The sequence below is a fragment of the Phyllostomus discolor genome, chromosome 8 (genome assembly GCF_004126475.2).
Source record: "Phyllostomus discolor isolate MPI-MPIP mPhyDis1 chromosome 8, mPhyDis1.pri.v3, whole genome shotgun sequence".
Classification (NCBI taxonomy): domain Eukaryota; kingdom Metazoa; phylum Chordata; class Mammalia; order Chiroptera; family Phyllostomidae; genus Phyllostomus; species Phyllostomus discolor.
Genome location: NC_040910.2, coordinates 77,860,135 through 77,878,279, shown reverse-complemented (window position 1 = coordinate 77,878,279; position 18,145 = coordinate 77,860,135). Strand labels below are relative to the sequence as shown.

At 39.9% G+C, this 18,145-nt stretch overlaps 1 protein-coding gene across 1 annotated transcript in view; it reads left to right on the top strand.

Annotated features, from left to right (window-relative positions):
* Positions 1-3,970: 3,970 nt before the first annotated feature.
* Positions 3,971-18,145, top strand: part of CPD (carboxypeptidase D) — a 67,072-nt gene continuing 52,897 nt past the window's right edge. The window contains exons 1-2 of the mRNA XM_028521545.2: positions 3,971-4,783; positions 10,950-11,197. Of these exons, the coding sequence (XP_028377346.1) occupies positions 4,050-4,783; positions 10,950-11,197 (982 nt within the window). The 5' untranslated portion in view covers positions 3,971-4,049. The remainder of the gene's footprint in view (positions 4,784-10,949; positions 11,198-18,145) is intronic.

The following is an 18,145-nucleotide window of genomic DNA, read 5'->3' as shown; positions in this document are numbered from 1 at the left end:
AACAAGGTGGACCCAAAGAGGACCACACCAAGACACATCATAATTAAAATGCCAAAGGTTAATCATACAAGCAGTAAGAGAAAAGCAGATACTTACCTACAAAGGAGTTCCCATAAGACTGTCAGCTGATTTCTCCTAAGACACTTTGCAGCTAGAAGGGATTGGCATGAAATATTCAAAGTGGTGAAAAGCAAGGACTATAACCTAGATTATTCTAACCAGCAGAGCTATCATTTAGAATTGAAGGGCAGATAAAGTGCTTCCCAGACAAGGTAAAGCTAAAGGAGTTCATCATCACCAAGCCATTACTATATGTTAAAAGGACTTATTTAAGAAAAAGAAAATCAAAACTATGAACATTAAAATGGCAATAAATTCACAACTGTCAACAAATGAATAGAAAAAACTAAGCAAACAAGCAGAACAGAAACAGATTCATAGATATGGAGATCATTTGGAGGGTTATCAGTTAGGAGGGAGAATGGGGAGAATGGGGAAAAGGTACAGGGAATAAGAAGTACAAATTGGTAGGTACAGAATAGATAGGGATATTAAGAACAATATAGAAAATAGAATAGCCAAAGAACTTATATGCATGACCCATGGACATGAACTAAGGGGGGGATTGCTGAGGGGAGTAGGGGGTACCAGGTAGAGGGGGCCAAGGGGGAAAAATTGGGACAACTGTGGTAGCATAATCAATAAAATATATATTTTTAAAATAATGATTTCTGAAAGCTTGTTATATGCCAAATAATTATTACATTAAAAAGTATACACCTATTATCACATTTAATTCTCAGAAAAATGAAATAAATTTCCCAATTTAAAACAGCTAAGAAAATGGTTGATTTAAGATTTGAATTCAGTTCTGATGCCAAAACTTATGATCTAATGGTTTTGGTGAAGTTTCCTCTGGATTCTCATCATAATCAGTTACTTTTTTTCTGTGTTCTAACAGCATTTTTTTCCAGTTCACTACATAGAACCTATTATAGAGACTAAACACACAGACTCTGAAACCAGACCCCCTGGGTTTGAGTCCTGGATCTGTGGCTCACCAGCTGTGAGACCGCTAGCCTCTCAGTCTCTTTATCTCTGCAATGAGAATAACAATAGTACCTATGACAGAATTGTTGCGAGGATTAAACGCAGCAACCAGCGTAAAGGGTTTAGCCCAGTGCCTGTTATAAGCACTGGCCCTACAGACATATTCTGTCCTGTCTGTGTTCTGTTTCACTAGACTCTGGCCTCCTGGGACAGAAGCATCCTTCATTCATCTACTAATCTTCCTGCACCGAGCACAGTAGACCTTTCACTAGAGTGGGGGCTCCATAAACATTTGTCAAATTGAGTGTATGAGTCCATGGGTGTTTCTGCCAGACTTTTCCAACATTTTTCCAACATTTACAACTTCAGTTACCTAGGAGTCTTTGAAAGAAAGTGGTTACCGAAGTCAGGTGGGCCATCCAGCAGCCCTGCCCTGTTTTTAAAAATCCAGGTCATAACCACTCTGCTTCTGTGAACAGGAAGCCTTTCCCCATGTTCCCTCTTAGGAAGCCAAGGCTTTCCTTGGTGGGGACGAAGAAAGGTCCACCTGTCACAGGGTTCAAGACTTTTCAGGGACAGCTGGAGGTATTTAGGTGGAGGTTCCCCTCTAGTGAGCAGTGACAAGGTCAGGAGCTGTGGGTTTCACTTCTAACCACAGGCATAGTGTACCCAATAAGGATGAAGGCTCCAGACCTGAAATAGGCTGCAAACATGCCACCTGAGGCCTGAGGATTCCTGGGAGGGTGCTGGCTCAAGTTACTTCGTATTATTTCACTGCCCTTGTGCTCATTTACACCTCAAGCCTGCATCAGTAGGTGAGGCTCACAGAGTGAGGAGGCAGGAAGAGGCTTCAAAGAGTGTGAAAATGGTGGAAAAGGAAGTATTTGATTAGAGGTTAACATGTCCCCTGAGGCTTCTTTGATTTGGATTGTTGCCAAAGTGTGTAGTGTAATGATTAAGCACTCCCAGGAGAGAGTGGTCTCTGTGCAGAGTGGGGGTTGTGTTTCTGATGAGTTGCAGCTGCTGTGTATGATGCAGACTAGACCAAACGGGGTGTGGAGGAGAAGCAGCACGCACAGAGTGACTGCTGAACACATCGTCTTCACCTGAGCCTGTGCTTTCGCCTGTCCTAAAAAACCTCACGAACACCTGTAAGTTGCTTAGGCTGTAACTTGGAGTCAGCCAAAATCCTCTTTCTGTCACTAGGTCCTGTCCATTTTCCCTCATTAAAGGTCTTTCAAATCCACCTCCTTCTCTCTACCTCCACTGGTACTGCCCTCAAGGGTTCAGTGCCTTATAATGTCTTTTCAGATTATATCTTTCTTACAGTTTTCTCAGTCTTGAGTCTTAGGTCTTCCACTCCATTCTCCATACTGCTGTCAGAGAGATTTTTTCTAAACTGGCTTAAAATCCATCAGTGGATCTCCATGGTCTCCTAAGTGCTCCCCAGAGCACTGGCTTGTGAGTTTCTTTGGGTTCTGGTCCTGCTTCTCTGGCTTGTGTCCTATCAGGTCACCTCCACACCTATGAGCTCCTTCACATCAGAAATCCTGATCTGCTTGCAGTTCCCAGAATGTGAAGTATTTGCTCTCAAGCCTTACAGCCTTCTGTGCTTGTTCTTCCTTCTGTCCAGAATTCCTTCCTCCCACCCTACCCCCCAACTTCCTCTCCTTCTTCCTTCCTCTTTCTCAGGTTGAATGAGGTTTCCCTTACCTGAGTCCCCATATCTCTATTGTAACACTTAGCACAAACTGTATCCAGTCTCCACCTGAGGGGAATCAATTGCTTACCAGCGCCTAGCTCTGGCACACAGTAGTTACTCAGTAAATATTTGATAAATGAATGAATTAACTCTTTACTAGTCATACTGGGTTCAATCATAGTTCAAGGATGGGGACTTGAAATGCCTGGCTCTGAAAGAAGGAAATAGAAGTTATTGCAATTATGTCGTTCAATGGGTAGAATTTCACGCTTGATAAGAGGATTGTGAGGTTTTGTGTTTCTTCAAGCTAAAGTGACTGGAGCCTACTTTAAAGACCAGTTTAAAGGTCTCTTTAGAATATAAAACACTGTATTTGCCTGTTCTGACCAAACATTGAGTTCAAGAATTACATTCACCAAGTATTTCCGGAAATGTCAAACCTGCTATTTTAAAAAATGTCATTGTAACGTTACACTTAAACAAACGAGTCGCTCAGGAAAGTTGTGAGAGGTGGGCAAGTAAACTATGAAATGAAAGCTGCCTACGGAGGACTGAGACCAGCACCCACACAGGAACTAGTGGCAGTGAAATAATCTGGGGTGGCACTAAAGAAATATAAAAATCAACACAAAGGGAGCCTACTACATATCAGATATCCGCTAAACAAAAAGGAGACACCTTCTTTCAACACGGAAACTAAAATTCGAATGAATTGCTTTGTGAGGTAATGAGCCTCTGCCAATCCAAGTGTCCCAATTCTTTTCAATAGAGTGCGTAGAGTTGGTCTCAAGCCAAGGCAGAACGACTCCGGTGAAGGCTGAAAGGTGGAAAGGGCTAAGGCTTCCTAAGGCTTTTCCAGTTTACATTCTTTCGAATCTTTTGATTCTTTTGATTCCCAGTTTTAAGCGTTAAAGTGCAGCCGGGAAAAACTCCAACAAAGATGGTAAGGGAGCTAGTAAAAGCACTCAGAGAATGGGGTAAGCCATAAAGAACAGACTGAGCTAGTAGAGGACTAGCGGAGAAAATGCAAGCGACAGAATGGGGAGGAGGGAAAGAGGAACCTGTTAGCGAAGCAATAGAGTGACCAAACTCTTCCCAGACTGGAGGAAGGCAGGACCAAAGGGAATCGGCTACTTTAAGGAAAGCCCCGCCCCCGACGTGACGCAACAAAAGGCCCTTCCACGATTGGCTGAGATCGGAGGGTTGCTAGGAGCTGAGGGGATCCGGCGGGCCCGGGCCGGCCGCCCGGAGCTCGAAGCTGCGGGAGTGAAGCCCAGCTTCGCCGCGCTGCTGGAAGATGGCGAGCGGCTGGGGCGCGCGGCCGCCTGGGCAGCCGGGGCTCCTCCCGTCGCTGCTGTGCTTGCTGCTGCTGCTGCGGAGCCCAGGCCGGACAGCGCACATCAAAAAGGCGGAGGCGACGACTACGACGACGAGCGCGGGCGCCGAGGCGGACGAGGGCCGGTTCGACCGCTATTACCACGAAGAGGAGCTGGGCTCGGCTCTGCGGGAGGCGGCAGCCGCGGGGCCCCCCGGCCTGGCCCGCCTCTTTAGCATAGGCAGTTCGGTGGAGGGCCGGCCGCTGTGGGTGCTGCGCCTCACGGCTGGCCTGGGGCCGCCACCCCCTGACGGGGACGCGGGGCTCGACGCGGCGGGGCCGCTGCTGCCCGGTCGGCCGCAGGTGAAGCTCGTGGGCAACATGCACGGCGACGAGACTGTGTCACGCCAGGTGCTGGTCTACCTGGCCCGCGAGCTGGCGGCTGGCTACCGCCGCGGAGACCCGCGTTTCGTTCGCTTGCTGAACACCACCGACGTGTACGTGCTGCCCAGCCTCAACCCGGATGGCTTTGAGCGCGCCCGCGAGGGCGCCTGCGGCTTCGGCGACAGTGGACCTCCCGGGTCCAGCGGCCGCGACAACAGCCGCGGCCGCGACCTCAACCGCAGCTTCCCGGACCAGTTCAGCACAGGCGAGCCCCCGGCTCTGGACGACGTGCCCGAGGTGCGCGCCCTTATCGACTGGATCCGCAGAAACAAGTGAGTGCCTTCCTTCCTCCCCCCACAATCCATCGGAGCCACCAGCGCAAAGGCAGGCCCCCGCGCCCAGTGGGCGCTCCAACAGTGCTTGCAGGCCTTAGGGACCGGAGCCCAGGCCGCTTAGCCTCTTGTTCCGCTAATTGTCGGAGAAGCTCTGCCTAGAGGCTGTCAATGGATCAGCCTCAGCGGATGCGAAGAGAGCAGTTCGGCTGGAGGGAAGATTTCTTTCTGGCATTCTGGTTCCTGTTTTCACAGGACCATAGGAGCTGAGTGATGGAAGAGACCTTAAGGATAACCTAGATCAGCTCACTCATTTTATAGATCAGCTGTCAGTATTGTGATTATCTTATTACTCTGGGCGAAACCCTTTCAGGGGCCACAGCCTACTGAGATAGACACCATTAATATTGCTCTTTTCCATATGGGGAAATTGAGGGTCAGATTGGTTAAATAATTTACATAGTACGGAGTGTAGCTGGGACTTAGACGCAGGCAGATTGTTAGTGCTTTCAGCAGCCATATGGGAAACCGTACTCCCAAATTGATAAAGGACACTCAGCTCTTCCTTTTGGTTATTTGACAGAAACTGGTTTTCTTCCAGTCTTTACTACCTCTGACCCAGCTAAGGACCATATGCATATGGCTGGAGAACTTGCACAGATCTGGAACCTTCATCTGTGAACAGCTTCATTTTAAACTCTCTGAAGGGTTTCTGATGTCATTTGTGCACTTCATTGTCACACTTAATACACACCTTAAGTGCTATTAAGCACTATATAGGTTTTGAAAATCAAAAGTATTAGGACCTCAAGAAATTGAAGTATAACAAAGGAATATTATAAATACATATGGTGTGTGTTTATGTACCCAGTAAAACTTTATAGGAATTGTTTCTACAGCAAAATGTGTGTGGGCAGCAATAATATGGATCATCTCTGTGGAACAGGTAGAACTTTCACTTAGTCTTGAGAGATGGATAGGATTTTCAGCAAAACAGAGGCAAGGAATAAAGGAAGAGGGAACTTAACTCTGGATGGAATAGTGCCTGAAGTGAGTATGCACCTCTTCCCTTTTTCAAAGTTCAGTTTGCTAGGATGACCCCCCTCCTTTTTTTTTTTTTGCCTTCATATAAGGCTAGTTAATCTTCCCATCTTGATTTGAAGATTTTGGAGTGACAGATAAGATAAAAGTAATAATGAGCAAAGAAGTTTCTCTGGGAGTTGGAGTCATCTACAAGATTTCAGTGTATATAACACCTAGAAAATTTGTGGGCATTGTGACAATTCTAGATTCTTTTTCTCTTCTGCCTTTCACTTTACTCCTTTTGAGATCCCTTGTAAGTATTTAATTTCTTGTATGCTTTCAGAAAAAAAATTTTTTTAGAGATAACCATGTCATGACTTCTGAACATTTGCATAAGAAATGCAACTTTAATGTACATCTTATTGCCAGAAGCTGTGATGGCCAGGGCTTTTCTGAGATGGTATATCAAATACACTGTTTGCAGTGCTTGAAAGACATGTTTAAAATACCCTGTCACAGCCCTTGCAGTAATGTAAATTCTATGACTAGATTTTTCTCTTCATCATTAGTTCTGCTGTAACCAAAAATGAAAATGAGCTTTGTCTTGGTGCATTCACCTTGAGGCTATACTGAAAGCTTTAAACTTTAAAATTTGGAATCTAAAATTCACACTCTGGTTAACTGTTCTATAATGCCAGTATTTAATGATTGTAAGTTATGGTCTGGGTCAGTTAGCTCAATGATGTGAGCTTGTGAAGATGTTAAAAGCTCATCTGTCTCAATTGGTATTGCACAGAAAGTCATTTTGCTTTGTGGGTATGGACTACGCCAATCATACATTTTTCAAACATGTAACTCTAATTAGAAGAGAAAGTAGGCAGCTATACAGGGTCTGGCACAAGTAACGCCTGCTTGAGTGTGGTTGGTAGGGTAATAATATGGATGTAATCATTTACCCTTTTAATTTGAACATTTCATCTAAAGTGTCGTATGGTGTGCTTGAGTGTCAAATTGTTATGTTGCAGAATTACATGCTTATGATTTTGTAATAAAAAAGGGGCCTTGTTTGTGCTGGACCCTGTCTATAGGAAGAAAAAGTACATCCATCCACCCTGTCTTCAAAAATTAACTCAAGCCCTGGCTAGGTGGCTCAGTTAGTTGGAGTGTCATCCCATACACCAAAAAGTTGTGGGTTCAATTTCCAGTCAGGGCACATGCCTAGGTTGTAGGTTTTATCCCCCAGTGGGGTATGGGCATAATGGGGAGGCAGCTTATCAATGTTTCTCTCTCACATGGATGCTTTTCTCTCTTTCTCCCTTCCTTTCTCTCTAAAATCAACAAAACATATCCTCAGGTGAGGATTACAAAAATTAACTTAAATAATGATTAATAGCAAAGGACACAGATATGTGAATGCAATTAACATATGCACATACAGTTTGAGATGGATCCTTAACTGTAGAGTCAGCTTTATATGGTCAGGAAATTTGAAACCCAAAACATTAGTTTGTATGGGGACATTACCTTTTGCAGTGTATTTTGTGAAATCATTTGAATAATTTCTTAGGATCCTATTCACTTAGCTATAGAAGAAATAGATTTTTGTTATTATTTTAAATATGTAAAATTTTAAGACTTAATTCTTCCTTCTTAGAAAAGTGAAGTTTATTTTTTTGTCTCATTTTAAACATCATCCAGTGAATGTTTTTGTACTCCTGATAATTGAGACATATACTCAGGAAAATATTCAAGATTTTAACTCCATTGTTAAAGACTTTGTAATTTACTTGACTCCCACATTTTTGTCACACTATATTTCTTTAATTAAAGATATATGCTTAGATTTTAATAGATTAGCCTGTAAATTATTTTTGGTATCTTTGTGAAAAGCATTATCATATTGTGGAAGGTGGGTACAGATTACTTTTGGAGGCTTATGTGTATATCTACAGTTTCCGGAATCTTTAGAATTTAGTTTATTAGACATCAAGTTGTCTTAATTTTTAAAAGTTATTTATAGGGTTATCTGTAGAGTGTAATAGAGTTAACTTAGCAATTTATATTTAGTATCTGTAGGCTTGTGTTATAAGATTTATAATATACTTAGCAGCTACTTTAAATCTTATGCAAATAATGAAAATTGAGCCCTGGCTGGTGTAGCTCAGTGGACTAAGTGCAAGCTGTGAACCAAATGATGGCTGGTTCGATTCCCAGTCAGACAACATGCCTGAGTTGTGGGCCAGATCCCCAGTAGGGGGCACGTTAGAGGCAACCACACATTCATGCTTCTCGCCCTCTCTTTCTCCTTCCCTTCCCCTCACTCTAAAAATAAATAAATAAATTGTTTTTTTTTTAAAGAATTAAAGGTGATGCTAAAGCCAAGTATGGGAAACCCTTAAGAGAATTGATTTGAATGGAAAACATAAAACACCTTTTAAATAAAATTGGATTGATATGCAAGTTGGTTTGACAAAGAATGGTATTGGTACTTTTATTTTTTTAATAATTTTTTTAAAGATTTTATTTATTTATTTTCAGAGAAGTAAGGAAGGGAGATAGAGAGAGAGAGAGAGAAACATCGATGTGAGGTTGCTGGGGATCATGGCCTGCAACCCAGGCATGTACCCTGACTGGGAATCGAACCTGCGACACTTTGGTTCGCAGCCCGCGCTCAATCCATTGAGCTATGCCAGCCAGGGATTTTATTTATTTTTTGACAGAGGGGAAGGGAGGGAGAAAGAGAGGGGGAGAAACATCATTGTATGGTTGCCTCTAACGTGCCCACTACTGGGGACCCGGCCTGCAACCCAGGTATGGGCCCTGATTGGGAATCAAACCAGCGACCCTGTAGTTTACAGGCCAGAGCTCAATCCACTGAGCCACACCAGCTGGGAGTGCCCTTGGTACTTTTAAGACTGTGTAAGTAGATAAGGAAAATCTAATAATTGAATTTTATCACTTTGGCATTGCAAGTGTTCCATTGTTCTCAAAATACCATATTTGGTTAGGCCATTTTAATAATATTTCTAAGAATTGTTGCAAAAATTGTGGAACAAAATAAAAAACAGCATTTAGTAGAGAATCTTGGAATTTCAAGTTTTAATTGAAAATACATGGTTAAAGTAACATGTTTCAGTTATGTAGCACATTTAGTTATTTTATTTCACTACAACATGAATGCCTTGAGGGCATTTTTGTGTCTTGTTTCTTCACTGAGGTACTGTAGTATGTAGACTGTTTGGTACACAGTTGACACTCAAGAAAATTTGTTACTGAATGGATTCCTGAACTGGGCCCCTTCTTGTAACTTTCCCAAAGTCAGTGAGGGGAAAGTATTTAAATTATCTTAGGCATGCAGACCAGAAAGTAAATTGTTAATACCTTAAGCTATGGGGGAGGGATGAGTAAGGTGCAGTTAGAATGCTAGAATATGTATTAGTTTTTGTTTCCTGTATCATCGTGTCACCCAAGGGCTGGCAGTGGACCTGGGGAGTAGAATGATAGTCTGTGATTCCCTGTGCAAGATGCTGGGTCTCTCCAAAGAATGAGCATTTGTTGAGCAGGTGCAATAAAGCAGTCGTTTTGCTGGGGATGTTTCACAGGTGTTATTATTTTTTTTAATTATCATAACAACCATGGGAAGCAGGTAGCATTAATCCCATTTTACAGATAAGAGGGAAACTGGGGTTCAACTAATGTAAAGGTAGTAACTTCTCCTTATCATGTTTTTAGTGAACCAGGTCTGCGGGACTAAATGTTCTTAACTCACATTTGGCTGGCTCCGTAGCCTGTGCTATTGCCACTATACCAAACGGCATTCTCCTGTGGTGTCTGGCAGAGTGCTAATTACAATCATATTAGTTTTTAATTAGTGTCTTTTCATAGTCTATTTTAGTATTTAATCACTGTCTTTGATGGCTAAATTCTATCTACTGATGAGCAGATTCTCTGTAATTTTCACTGTTTGATCTTCTCTGGGACATTCCATAGGTTTAATCTTCTTTTAAGCCTATAGAAATAAATGTTATATATCACCCTCCTTTAGAATTTCTATAGGTCAGTTCATTTCAACCACAAAGAGGCAGAAGCAAGAAAATCCAATTTCAAGTACAAAGAGAAAAGTGTTTAATCTCTACTCATAGTGCTGGCTGGAACTGTTACATGAGGATGAGATGGACACGTAGGATTTAAGCCTGTTTTGGCCTTTGCCTTTCACCATAAAAGAAGTATTTCTGTATCTATAAATTTGACCAGATTGTAAATGGGTTCACTTAAAAGTAGAAACATAAAAAAGTAAGAGTGTTTCTTCTATAGGAGCAGTCTTGTCTCCCTGTCAGTTTATTTTCTAATGGCCCAATCAGGAACCTTGGGCCTAGAAAAAGCTGCTTTTACAGTGATGCAATGGAGGCCTAGTCTTTCATGTGCTGTATTGTTTTTCTCTGAAAGCGGCTCAGTGTATCAGGTTCTACACCCCCCCCCGCCCCCACCAGTCTTCTCAACTGTGGCTTCTCTCTTGAAAATGTGAGTGGAGTGTACTGTGAACCTGGAGCAAGACAAAACACATCCTGTTTTAGGCTCCACATCTTACAAGTTCTCTTTGGACAGTGATATAAAAAGCATGAAAGTTATTAACCTAACTAATTGATATATTCAGCAAATATATATTTATACAAGCCATAATTTCTATGAAATTAACATATTATGAACTACAAGTTTTAGGTTGAACTATATGATATTGTCATTTTTGTAGGTCAAAAAATGATCATCTATTGGCAAACTCATTATTTGACCTAATACATGAATCTGGAATTCACTGAATAAGATGTCTCCTGAAAACATTAATTTGTACTGTGTTATCTGGCTACTTTTTTAGTAATGGAAAAATTCTTTAAGGTTAGTAAGGAAAAATTATTTGAGGTTAATTCGAGTTGTTAAAAACTGTTCGAAATTTGTTAAATCAACAGTGCTTGCTTTCCATTTTCTTTTTTTTGTTGTTGCCAGTCTATTTATAACAGCTGTTAGCATTGTCTCCTAGGTGTCAAGAGTGATACTGGGTTTATTTATGAAAGATGTAAAATTTTTAAATACATGGTGTTTTCTGTGCCTTTTTAAAATAATATGTGATTTGGTTGTATTTTCAAAGGTTTGTGCTTTCTGGAAATCTGCATGGTGGCTCAGTGGTAGCAAGCTATCCTTTTGATGATTCTCCAGAACATGAGGCCACTGGAATCTATAGTAGAACCTCAGATGATGAAGTATTTAAATACCTGGCAAAAGCCTACGCTTCAAACCACCCCATTATGAAAACTGGGGCGCCTCATTGCCCCGGAGATGAAGATGAGACTTTCAAAGATGGGATCACAAATGGTGCACAATGGTATGATGTAGAAGGTATGTAAAGCACTGAATTTGCTATATTTTCCCCATTGTGCATTCAGCTTCCTTATGTGTACTCTTGAGTGGAAAAGAGGGAACTTTGAAGAATTCTAATTTTTAAATCTTTTTTATTTTGAAATTTTCTTTTTTTTTATTTTTTTTTAAGATTTTATTTATTTATTTTTAGGGAGGGAAGGAGGACAGAGAGAGAGAGAGAGAGAAACATCAATGTGCGGTTGCTGGGGGTTATGGCCTGCAACCCAGGAATGTACCCTAGCTGGGAATCGAACCTGGGACACTTTGGTTCCCAGCCCGTGCTCAATCCACTGAGCTACACCAGCTAGGTATTTTGAAATTTTCAAACCCATGGTAAAATTGAAAGAAAACTACATGAACACCTATATACCCTCATTTAAATTCACCAGTTATTACCCCAGATATTTCAGTGTGCTCTCCCTCCCCCCTCCCCGCTTCTCTTTTGTCAAGCCATCCAAAAGTAGATTGCAGATTTCATGGCACTGCACCTTTAAGTACCTCAGCATGTATTTCCTAAGTACAGGGACATTCTCTTGTGTAACCATATACCATTGCTACAACTGAGAAATCAACAGTAATTCAGTATGTCATCCCACATGGTGTCTGTAACTCAAATTTCATCTGTTATCCCCAAAATATTCTTGTTCGTTAGCTCTTTTCCTGCAGATCAGATCCAGTCAGGGTTCAAAAACTGCATTTGGCTCTTGTGGAGTTTTTTGTTTTTGTTTTTTGCTTGTTTTTTTAGTTTCCCCAATCTAGAACAATCATCATCAACACCGTCTCTTATTAATGATGGTGAACGCTTAAAGGGTTCAGGCTAGTCATCCTCCAGAGCATCCTGTACGCTAGGTGTCATGTTCTTCGTGCTAAGATTCAGGTCAGACTTTCCAGTGAGGCCAATATACAGATCACATCACATCAGGAGGCACATCAAGTCAGGCTGCCGGTGGCCACGCTGGACAGCTTGCTCAATGGTGATGACCACCAGTCTTCCTCATTTTATGTTCAGGCACATTTTCCTTTTGTGTTCTAACCTGTGGTGAAGTCATGGAATGCTGTATTTTTTAAAGTTGTGGTAGCAGCTATGTGTGTGTTTTTTTAGAAGCATATATAGATATGTCAATTATAAAATTTGCTATTTTTACCATTTTTAAATGTACAATTGAGTAGCATTAATTTATCCATACTGTTGTGCAACTGTGTCACTACTGTTTATAAAACCTCTTCATCACCTCAGATAGAAACTATAACCATTAAGTATTAAGTCCCTATTCCTTTTTCCTTCCCAGCTGCTGGTGATTTTTTTTTTTGGTTCAGTTTACAGTTGACGTATTGTATTAGGTTCAGGTGTACGATATATTATACACCTTTATATACTGGTAACTTCTAATCTTTCTATTTCTATGACTTTGCCTATTCTAGATATTTTGTATAACTGGAATCATATAATATTTGCCCTGAATCTGGCTTATTTTACTTAGTAGAATGTTTTCAAGATTCATTTTGTAGCATGTAGCAGAACTTCATTCCTTTAAAAAAATTTTTTTTAATTCTCACCCAAGGACATGCTTATTGGTTTTAGAGAGGGGGGAATAAACCATGGATATGCGAGAGAAACATATCAGTTGCCTCTGATGTACATGCCCTGACTCGGGACCGAACCTGCAACCCAGGCATGTGCCCTCACAGGGGATCAAACCCATGACCTTTACATTTACAGGACAATGTTCCAACCAACTGAGCCATACTGGCCAGGAGACAACTTCATTCCTTTTTACGATTGAGAAATATTCTGTTGTGTGTGTGTGTGTGTGTGTGTGTGTGTACTGTGTTTCCTTTATCCATCTGTTGATAAGTGTAGGGTTGTTTCTACCTTTGGCTACTGTGAATAATGCTGCTATGAATGTTGGTGAACAAGTATCTGTCTGAATCCTTATTTTTAAACCTTTTGGGTATATGCATATACTCAGGAGTTAAATTGTTGGGTCATATGGTAATTCTATGTTTAGCTTTTAAGGAACAGCCAAATTGTTCACCACATTGGCTATACTGTTTTATATTCCCACTAACAATACACAAGGCTTCCAATTTCTCGTGGAATGCAATATTTAAAAGAATTGTTAAAGTAAACTTGAATTGTTTACCTTTTCTTTTAAATGTTATAAAAGCAGTTGTTGATTTTAAACTTTTGGTATCCTTTGAATAATAACTTTTTTGTTTTTATATACAGGCTTAGACTGTTTAATTAAGAGTAACCAGAAGGAAGATGTCAACCTATGGAAATGTCACCAGTATAAGCCTTTTATCTTCTTAGAATCTGCCCATGATGAAATATAGGTCTTCCTTTTGTTTTATTGTCAATCATATTATAAAATATCTTATGATATTTCTGTTAACATGCCTTCACTTAAGCTTTTGAATTACTCTTTGACTTTATGTGTCAACATGTGTGTACCCAGATTGGGCCCTAAGTGTGAGGACTCCGTATTTCATAGAGTTTTCTGATTCCCTTACAGCACAGGTGGCAAACAGAAGGTCCATGGGCTGAATCCAGCCCTCCACCTTGTTTTAGCTGGCCCACCACCTTGTTTCGACCCTGTGGCAGCGCCGAGCTCCTTACCCCTAGTTAAGGAGTAGTTACATTTATACAGTCCTAAAACTACATTAGGTCCTTGAAGGCAACTGTGAGGCTGGTGTGGCCCACGGTGAAAATGAGTTTGACACCCCTACCTTATAGTTTCTACCAATGTTTCTTATACAGTGTGGGGCAAAAGTAAGTTTACAGTTTGTGTGGAAAGTGATACAATAATTAGTAAATAATAACACAAGAATAATCTCTTTCATGTATTCACAACTGTAAACATACTTTTGCCCCACCCTGTATATAACAAATATCCACCCACAAAGCAGTTTGAAATGTTTAGAAAAAAACCTGCCCATAACATTTAGAGGTAATCTGAAAACCATTTAAATTTTTTGTAGATGAAGGACATACTTTAATATTTAATTCCATTTCAGTTTTCAGCAAATATATTTAATAAAACCTGGCTTCAGGCAGTAGTAGTTTTGTAATATAGTTAAGTTGCTCCATTATTTGAGATATTATTTAAAATAATGGGTGAAAAATAATTTAGTTTTACTCTTTGGAGAAAGTTACAAAAGGTTAAGAAGTAATTTCTATTAACAATTTATTTATGGGAGATAAATCTATGTTATACTATTTAAAAAATAAGTGTTTTGCCTTCACAGTAAGATTATTTCGTTAAACCAGCTAACAGATTTTTTTGATTCCTCAAACATCTGACAAAGCTTAACTTTGTTGCTGCTGTCGTAATTGTTTTTATGGGCACCAACATCTCGTGTTTTAGCTAAATGGTCAGATGTATTTTATGTTATATTATTTCTACAATAGCTAGCTTTTATCTCTTTCTGTCTCAGCAATATTGAACAGTTTCAGTATTTTCAAAAGGCAAATTCATTGTTTACCTAATGTGGGACTGCATGAGTAAGATGTAAGATGTTATGAAACCTTGTGACTAGGCATGTATTCAGACACTGATGTCTTGGAGTAATTTTACTGATGCTTTATGTGATGTATTTAGAAATTCTAGCTCAAAGAAGTATGACTTTCAGAGCTGAAAGTGAATATATTAACCTAGTCCAACCCTTTTGAATTATAGCAAACCAAGGCCTGAGAGAAGAAATATTTTGTAAATAACTTGTATAATATTCACTTAGCAAATATTTGCTGAGTACCTGCCACATCCCATACTCTGTATTAGGTGATGGGGTTACAGTGGGAGCAAAACAGAGACAGTTGTGGCTCTTGAGGATCAGAGTGGCAGAAGTGTAGATGTGAAGTCATCTGGCCGCACCACGTTCACTTTCGTGGCCAGGGCTGGCGCAGCGTATCTAGATGCTCATGTGGGTCAGCCTTGCTTCTCCCTACATGTCTCTCAAACCTGCAGGCTCCACCTAAGGCGTGAGTAGTTGTGCTCTGCTGATGTGTGTTATTGTGGGAGACTAAGCTGAACTTACTCATGGAGTAGGCCCTCTACTTTTTTTTTTGTTTTACCATAGTGTGCTGATTTACATGCCTTTTGTCTGACACTCTTCATTGTTTTTTTTTCCCTTCACGGAAGACATTTTAAAAATCATCTGATGGTTGAGTATGTTTATTCCAAAGCATATTTAATGAAATTGAATTTTAGTTTAAGTCAACTTTTAAGAACAATCCTCTTTCAACTTATAAAATTTTTAAAAGGGCAAGTCATCCCACTTTATTTTCCTGCAGATAGGACTCTGGAAGGCAGTGTAGTGTAGTGGCTAAGACCACTTCGGAATCCTGCTGCCTTGGGTTTGAATCCCAGCTCTGCCACTGGCTAGCTGTGTGTGTGTGTGTGTGTGTGTGTGTGTGTGTGTGTGTGTGAAGATAGGCATGTCTGCCACGTAGGATCAGGAGATCCAAGTGAGAGTGAACGTAAAGCACTTACATACACTCTGGTAGAATTTAAACTTCATGAAAGCAGGGATTTAGTTTTATTCATTTTTCTATTTTAGCACATAGAACCATTCCTAGTATATAGAAGATGAATAATAGTCTTTTTTGAATTTTTAAATCAGCTTTGTCATCTGATAAATGAATAATAGTTATTTAAAATCTTAGATAGATGATCTTTAGACTAGATAATCTTTGAAAAATGATTAAAAATATTCCTCCCAATTTTGCTCCTACTCTGAGAGAATGAGCTTATCTTACTGGTAGATCCTAGATCAGTAGTTTTCAAACTTTTTTTGTTGTAACCTACAATGCAAAATACCTTTCAGTTATTTATTTACCTTTCATATATGTGTGTACATAAAACTGAAACATTTTCATGAAACAATACTTAACCTTTGCAATGCATTCTGGTATTGTTGTATCTAATCTCTACTATTTCATTAAACAGGAAAACTTGTCTCAACCCACTAATCTATTTCACAACTCATTAATGGGCCATGACCTGCAGTTTAATGAGAACACTGTTTTTGGTCACTCCATGATAAAATTGATTTATTTTCAAATTCTAAGTAGGAACAAAATACTTTACAAGTTGCATATGATAATACTTTTTTAAAGGCTTTTTCTTTTGTCCTGTCTTATTCATATATTAGTCATTTCCAGTAAAGACTGAGCCCCAGATAGTTATCTCACATGACCTACTTTTAGATTGCCTTATCATATGAATGAGTATTGACATAGGAAATCGGTCTGAAATACAGTTGTCAGGCATACGTGTTGCACTCTCTGCACTCTGTGATTAGTTAGCTACCATAAGGCTTGCTTACATCTTTAAAAAACATTACTAACTTGGGGCTGAGTCTTTACAAACTGATAATTATGAAATTTTTTCTTTTCTGGAAGAAAAAGAAAATATTCTGTGGATTTATCAAAGTTTCTTCCCTCTCCTTTTATACTATGGGCAGAGAGCTATGAAATGTGACCAGATGGCTTAGTTTTTGTGAATATAAACTCCTGTGATCATGTGGGCAACGGTTATCTGCATGAAGCAGAGGGCATGCTGAGTAGCAGTGCTCTAAATACTGAGGTATATTTGGCTTGAAGTAGATTGCTGATGGGAAAGGAAGAGCATGGGGAAGATAATTACCAAACTCTTTTGAACAGCATAACAGGTTAAATTTGGTCAAAAAAGATTGAAAAGCTTAAGGGACTTTTTTTTTTTGGTGTCATTAAACAGGTTGTTATGGATTAATCCAGATGACACCAGGAAATTGGAATCTCTTTAAAACAAAACAAAATAAGAAACAAAGAAATGGCATAGAACTGAAAAAATACAGTATCTGATGTTAAGAAATAGACAAACTGTATACAGCACAAGGAATAAAGTCAACAATATACAAACTCTACATAGTGATGGATAGTTACTAGACGTGTGGAAATCATAAGGTATATAAATGACAACTCACTGTGTTGTACAACTGAAACTAATACGTTGTATGCCATTATACTTTAATAAAAAATTTTAAAAAGAAATAGACAAACTCATAAACAGTGAGAGATTTTAAACATGTCCCCTCTTGGCAGTTGTAAGATTATGAAGACAGTGTATTTAAATAACAAACAAACCAACCTGACTGCCTCATTTCTAATTTTTCTATGGAGTCTGTATACTAATCTGAAGCACAAATGATAAGTAACTTCTGAAAGATGTGTTTGGTTGTATTGGTGCTTGTGTTACTTTGTTTTTAAAGTAATATATTGAAAACAAAGTAGCAAACGCAAAAAGTTAAAATAGAGCCTTCTATGTAATGCTTGCTTGTTTCACGTTTCAACAGGATCAAATCTAAACTTCTCTAGCATGACACTAAGAGTCCCACAGTCTGACTCTAGCAGACATTTCCAGTCTTCTCTCCTGCTCCGTCCCTGCCACTGAACTTTGTCCTTCCCCCAGAATGTGAAACCTCACACGTCTGGCTGCTCTCTGTCTGGAAAGGTTTCCTCCCATTCACCTGTAGCCTCCTCTGAAATCTCGTCTGTAGTAACTGTCACTCTCCTGCCTTCCTAGGTCTTTTTGTTTATACCTTCAGTATAATACTTATCCAATTACATTGTTAATAGTTTTTTAAAAAGATGTTATTCATTTTTAGAGAGAAGGGTAGGGAGGGAAGACAGGACAGAGAGAGAAATATCAGTGTGAGAGAAACATTGATCGGTTGCCTCTTGCATATGCCCTAGTCAGGGACTGAACCTGCGACCCAGGCATGTGCCCCGACCAGGAATCAATTGATTGACCTTTCAGCCTTTCTCTTTGTGGGATGATGCCCAACCCACTGAGCCATGCTAGTCAGGGCACATTCTTGATAGTCTCTTCTTGTGTCTCCTGCTGGAGTGTGAATTCTTTGATAATAAAAACTGTGTTTTCATTT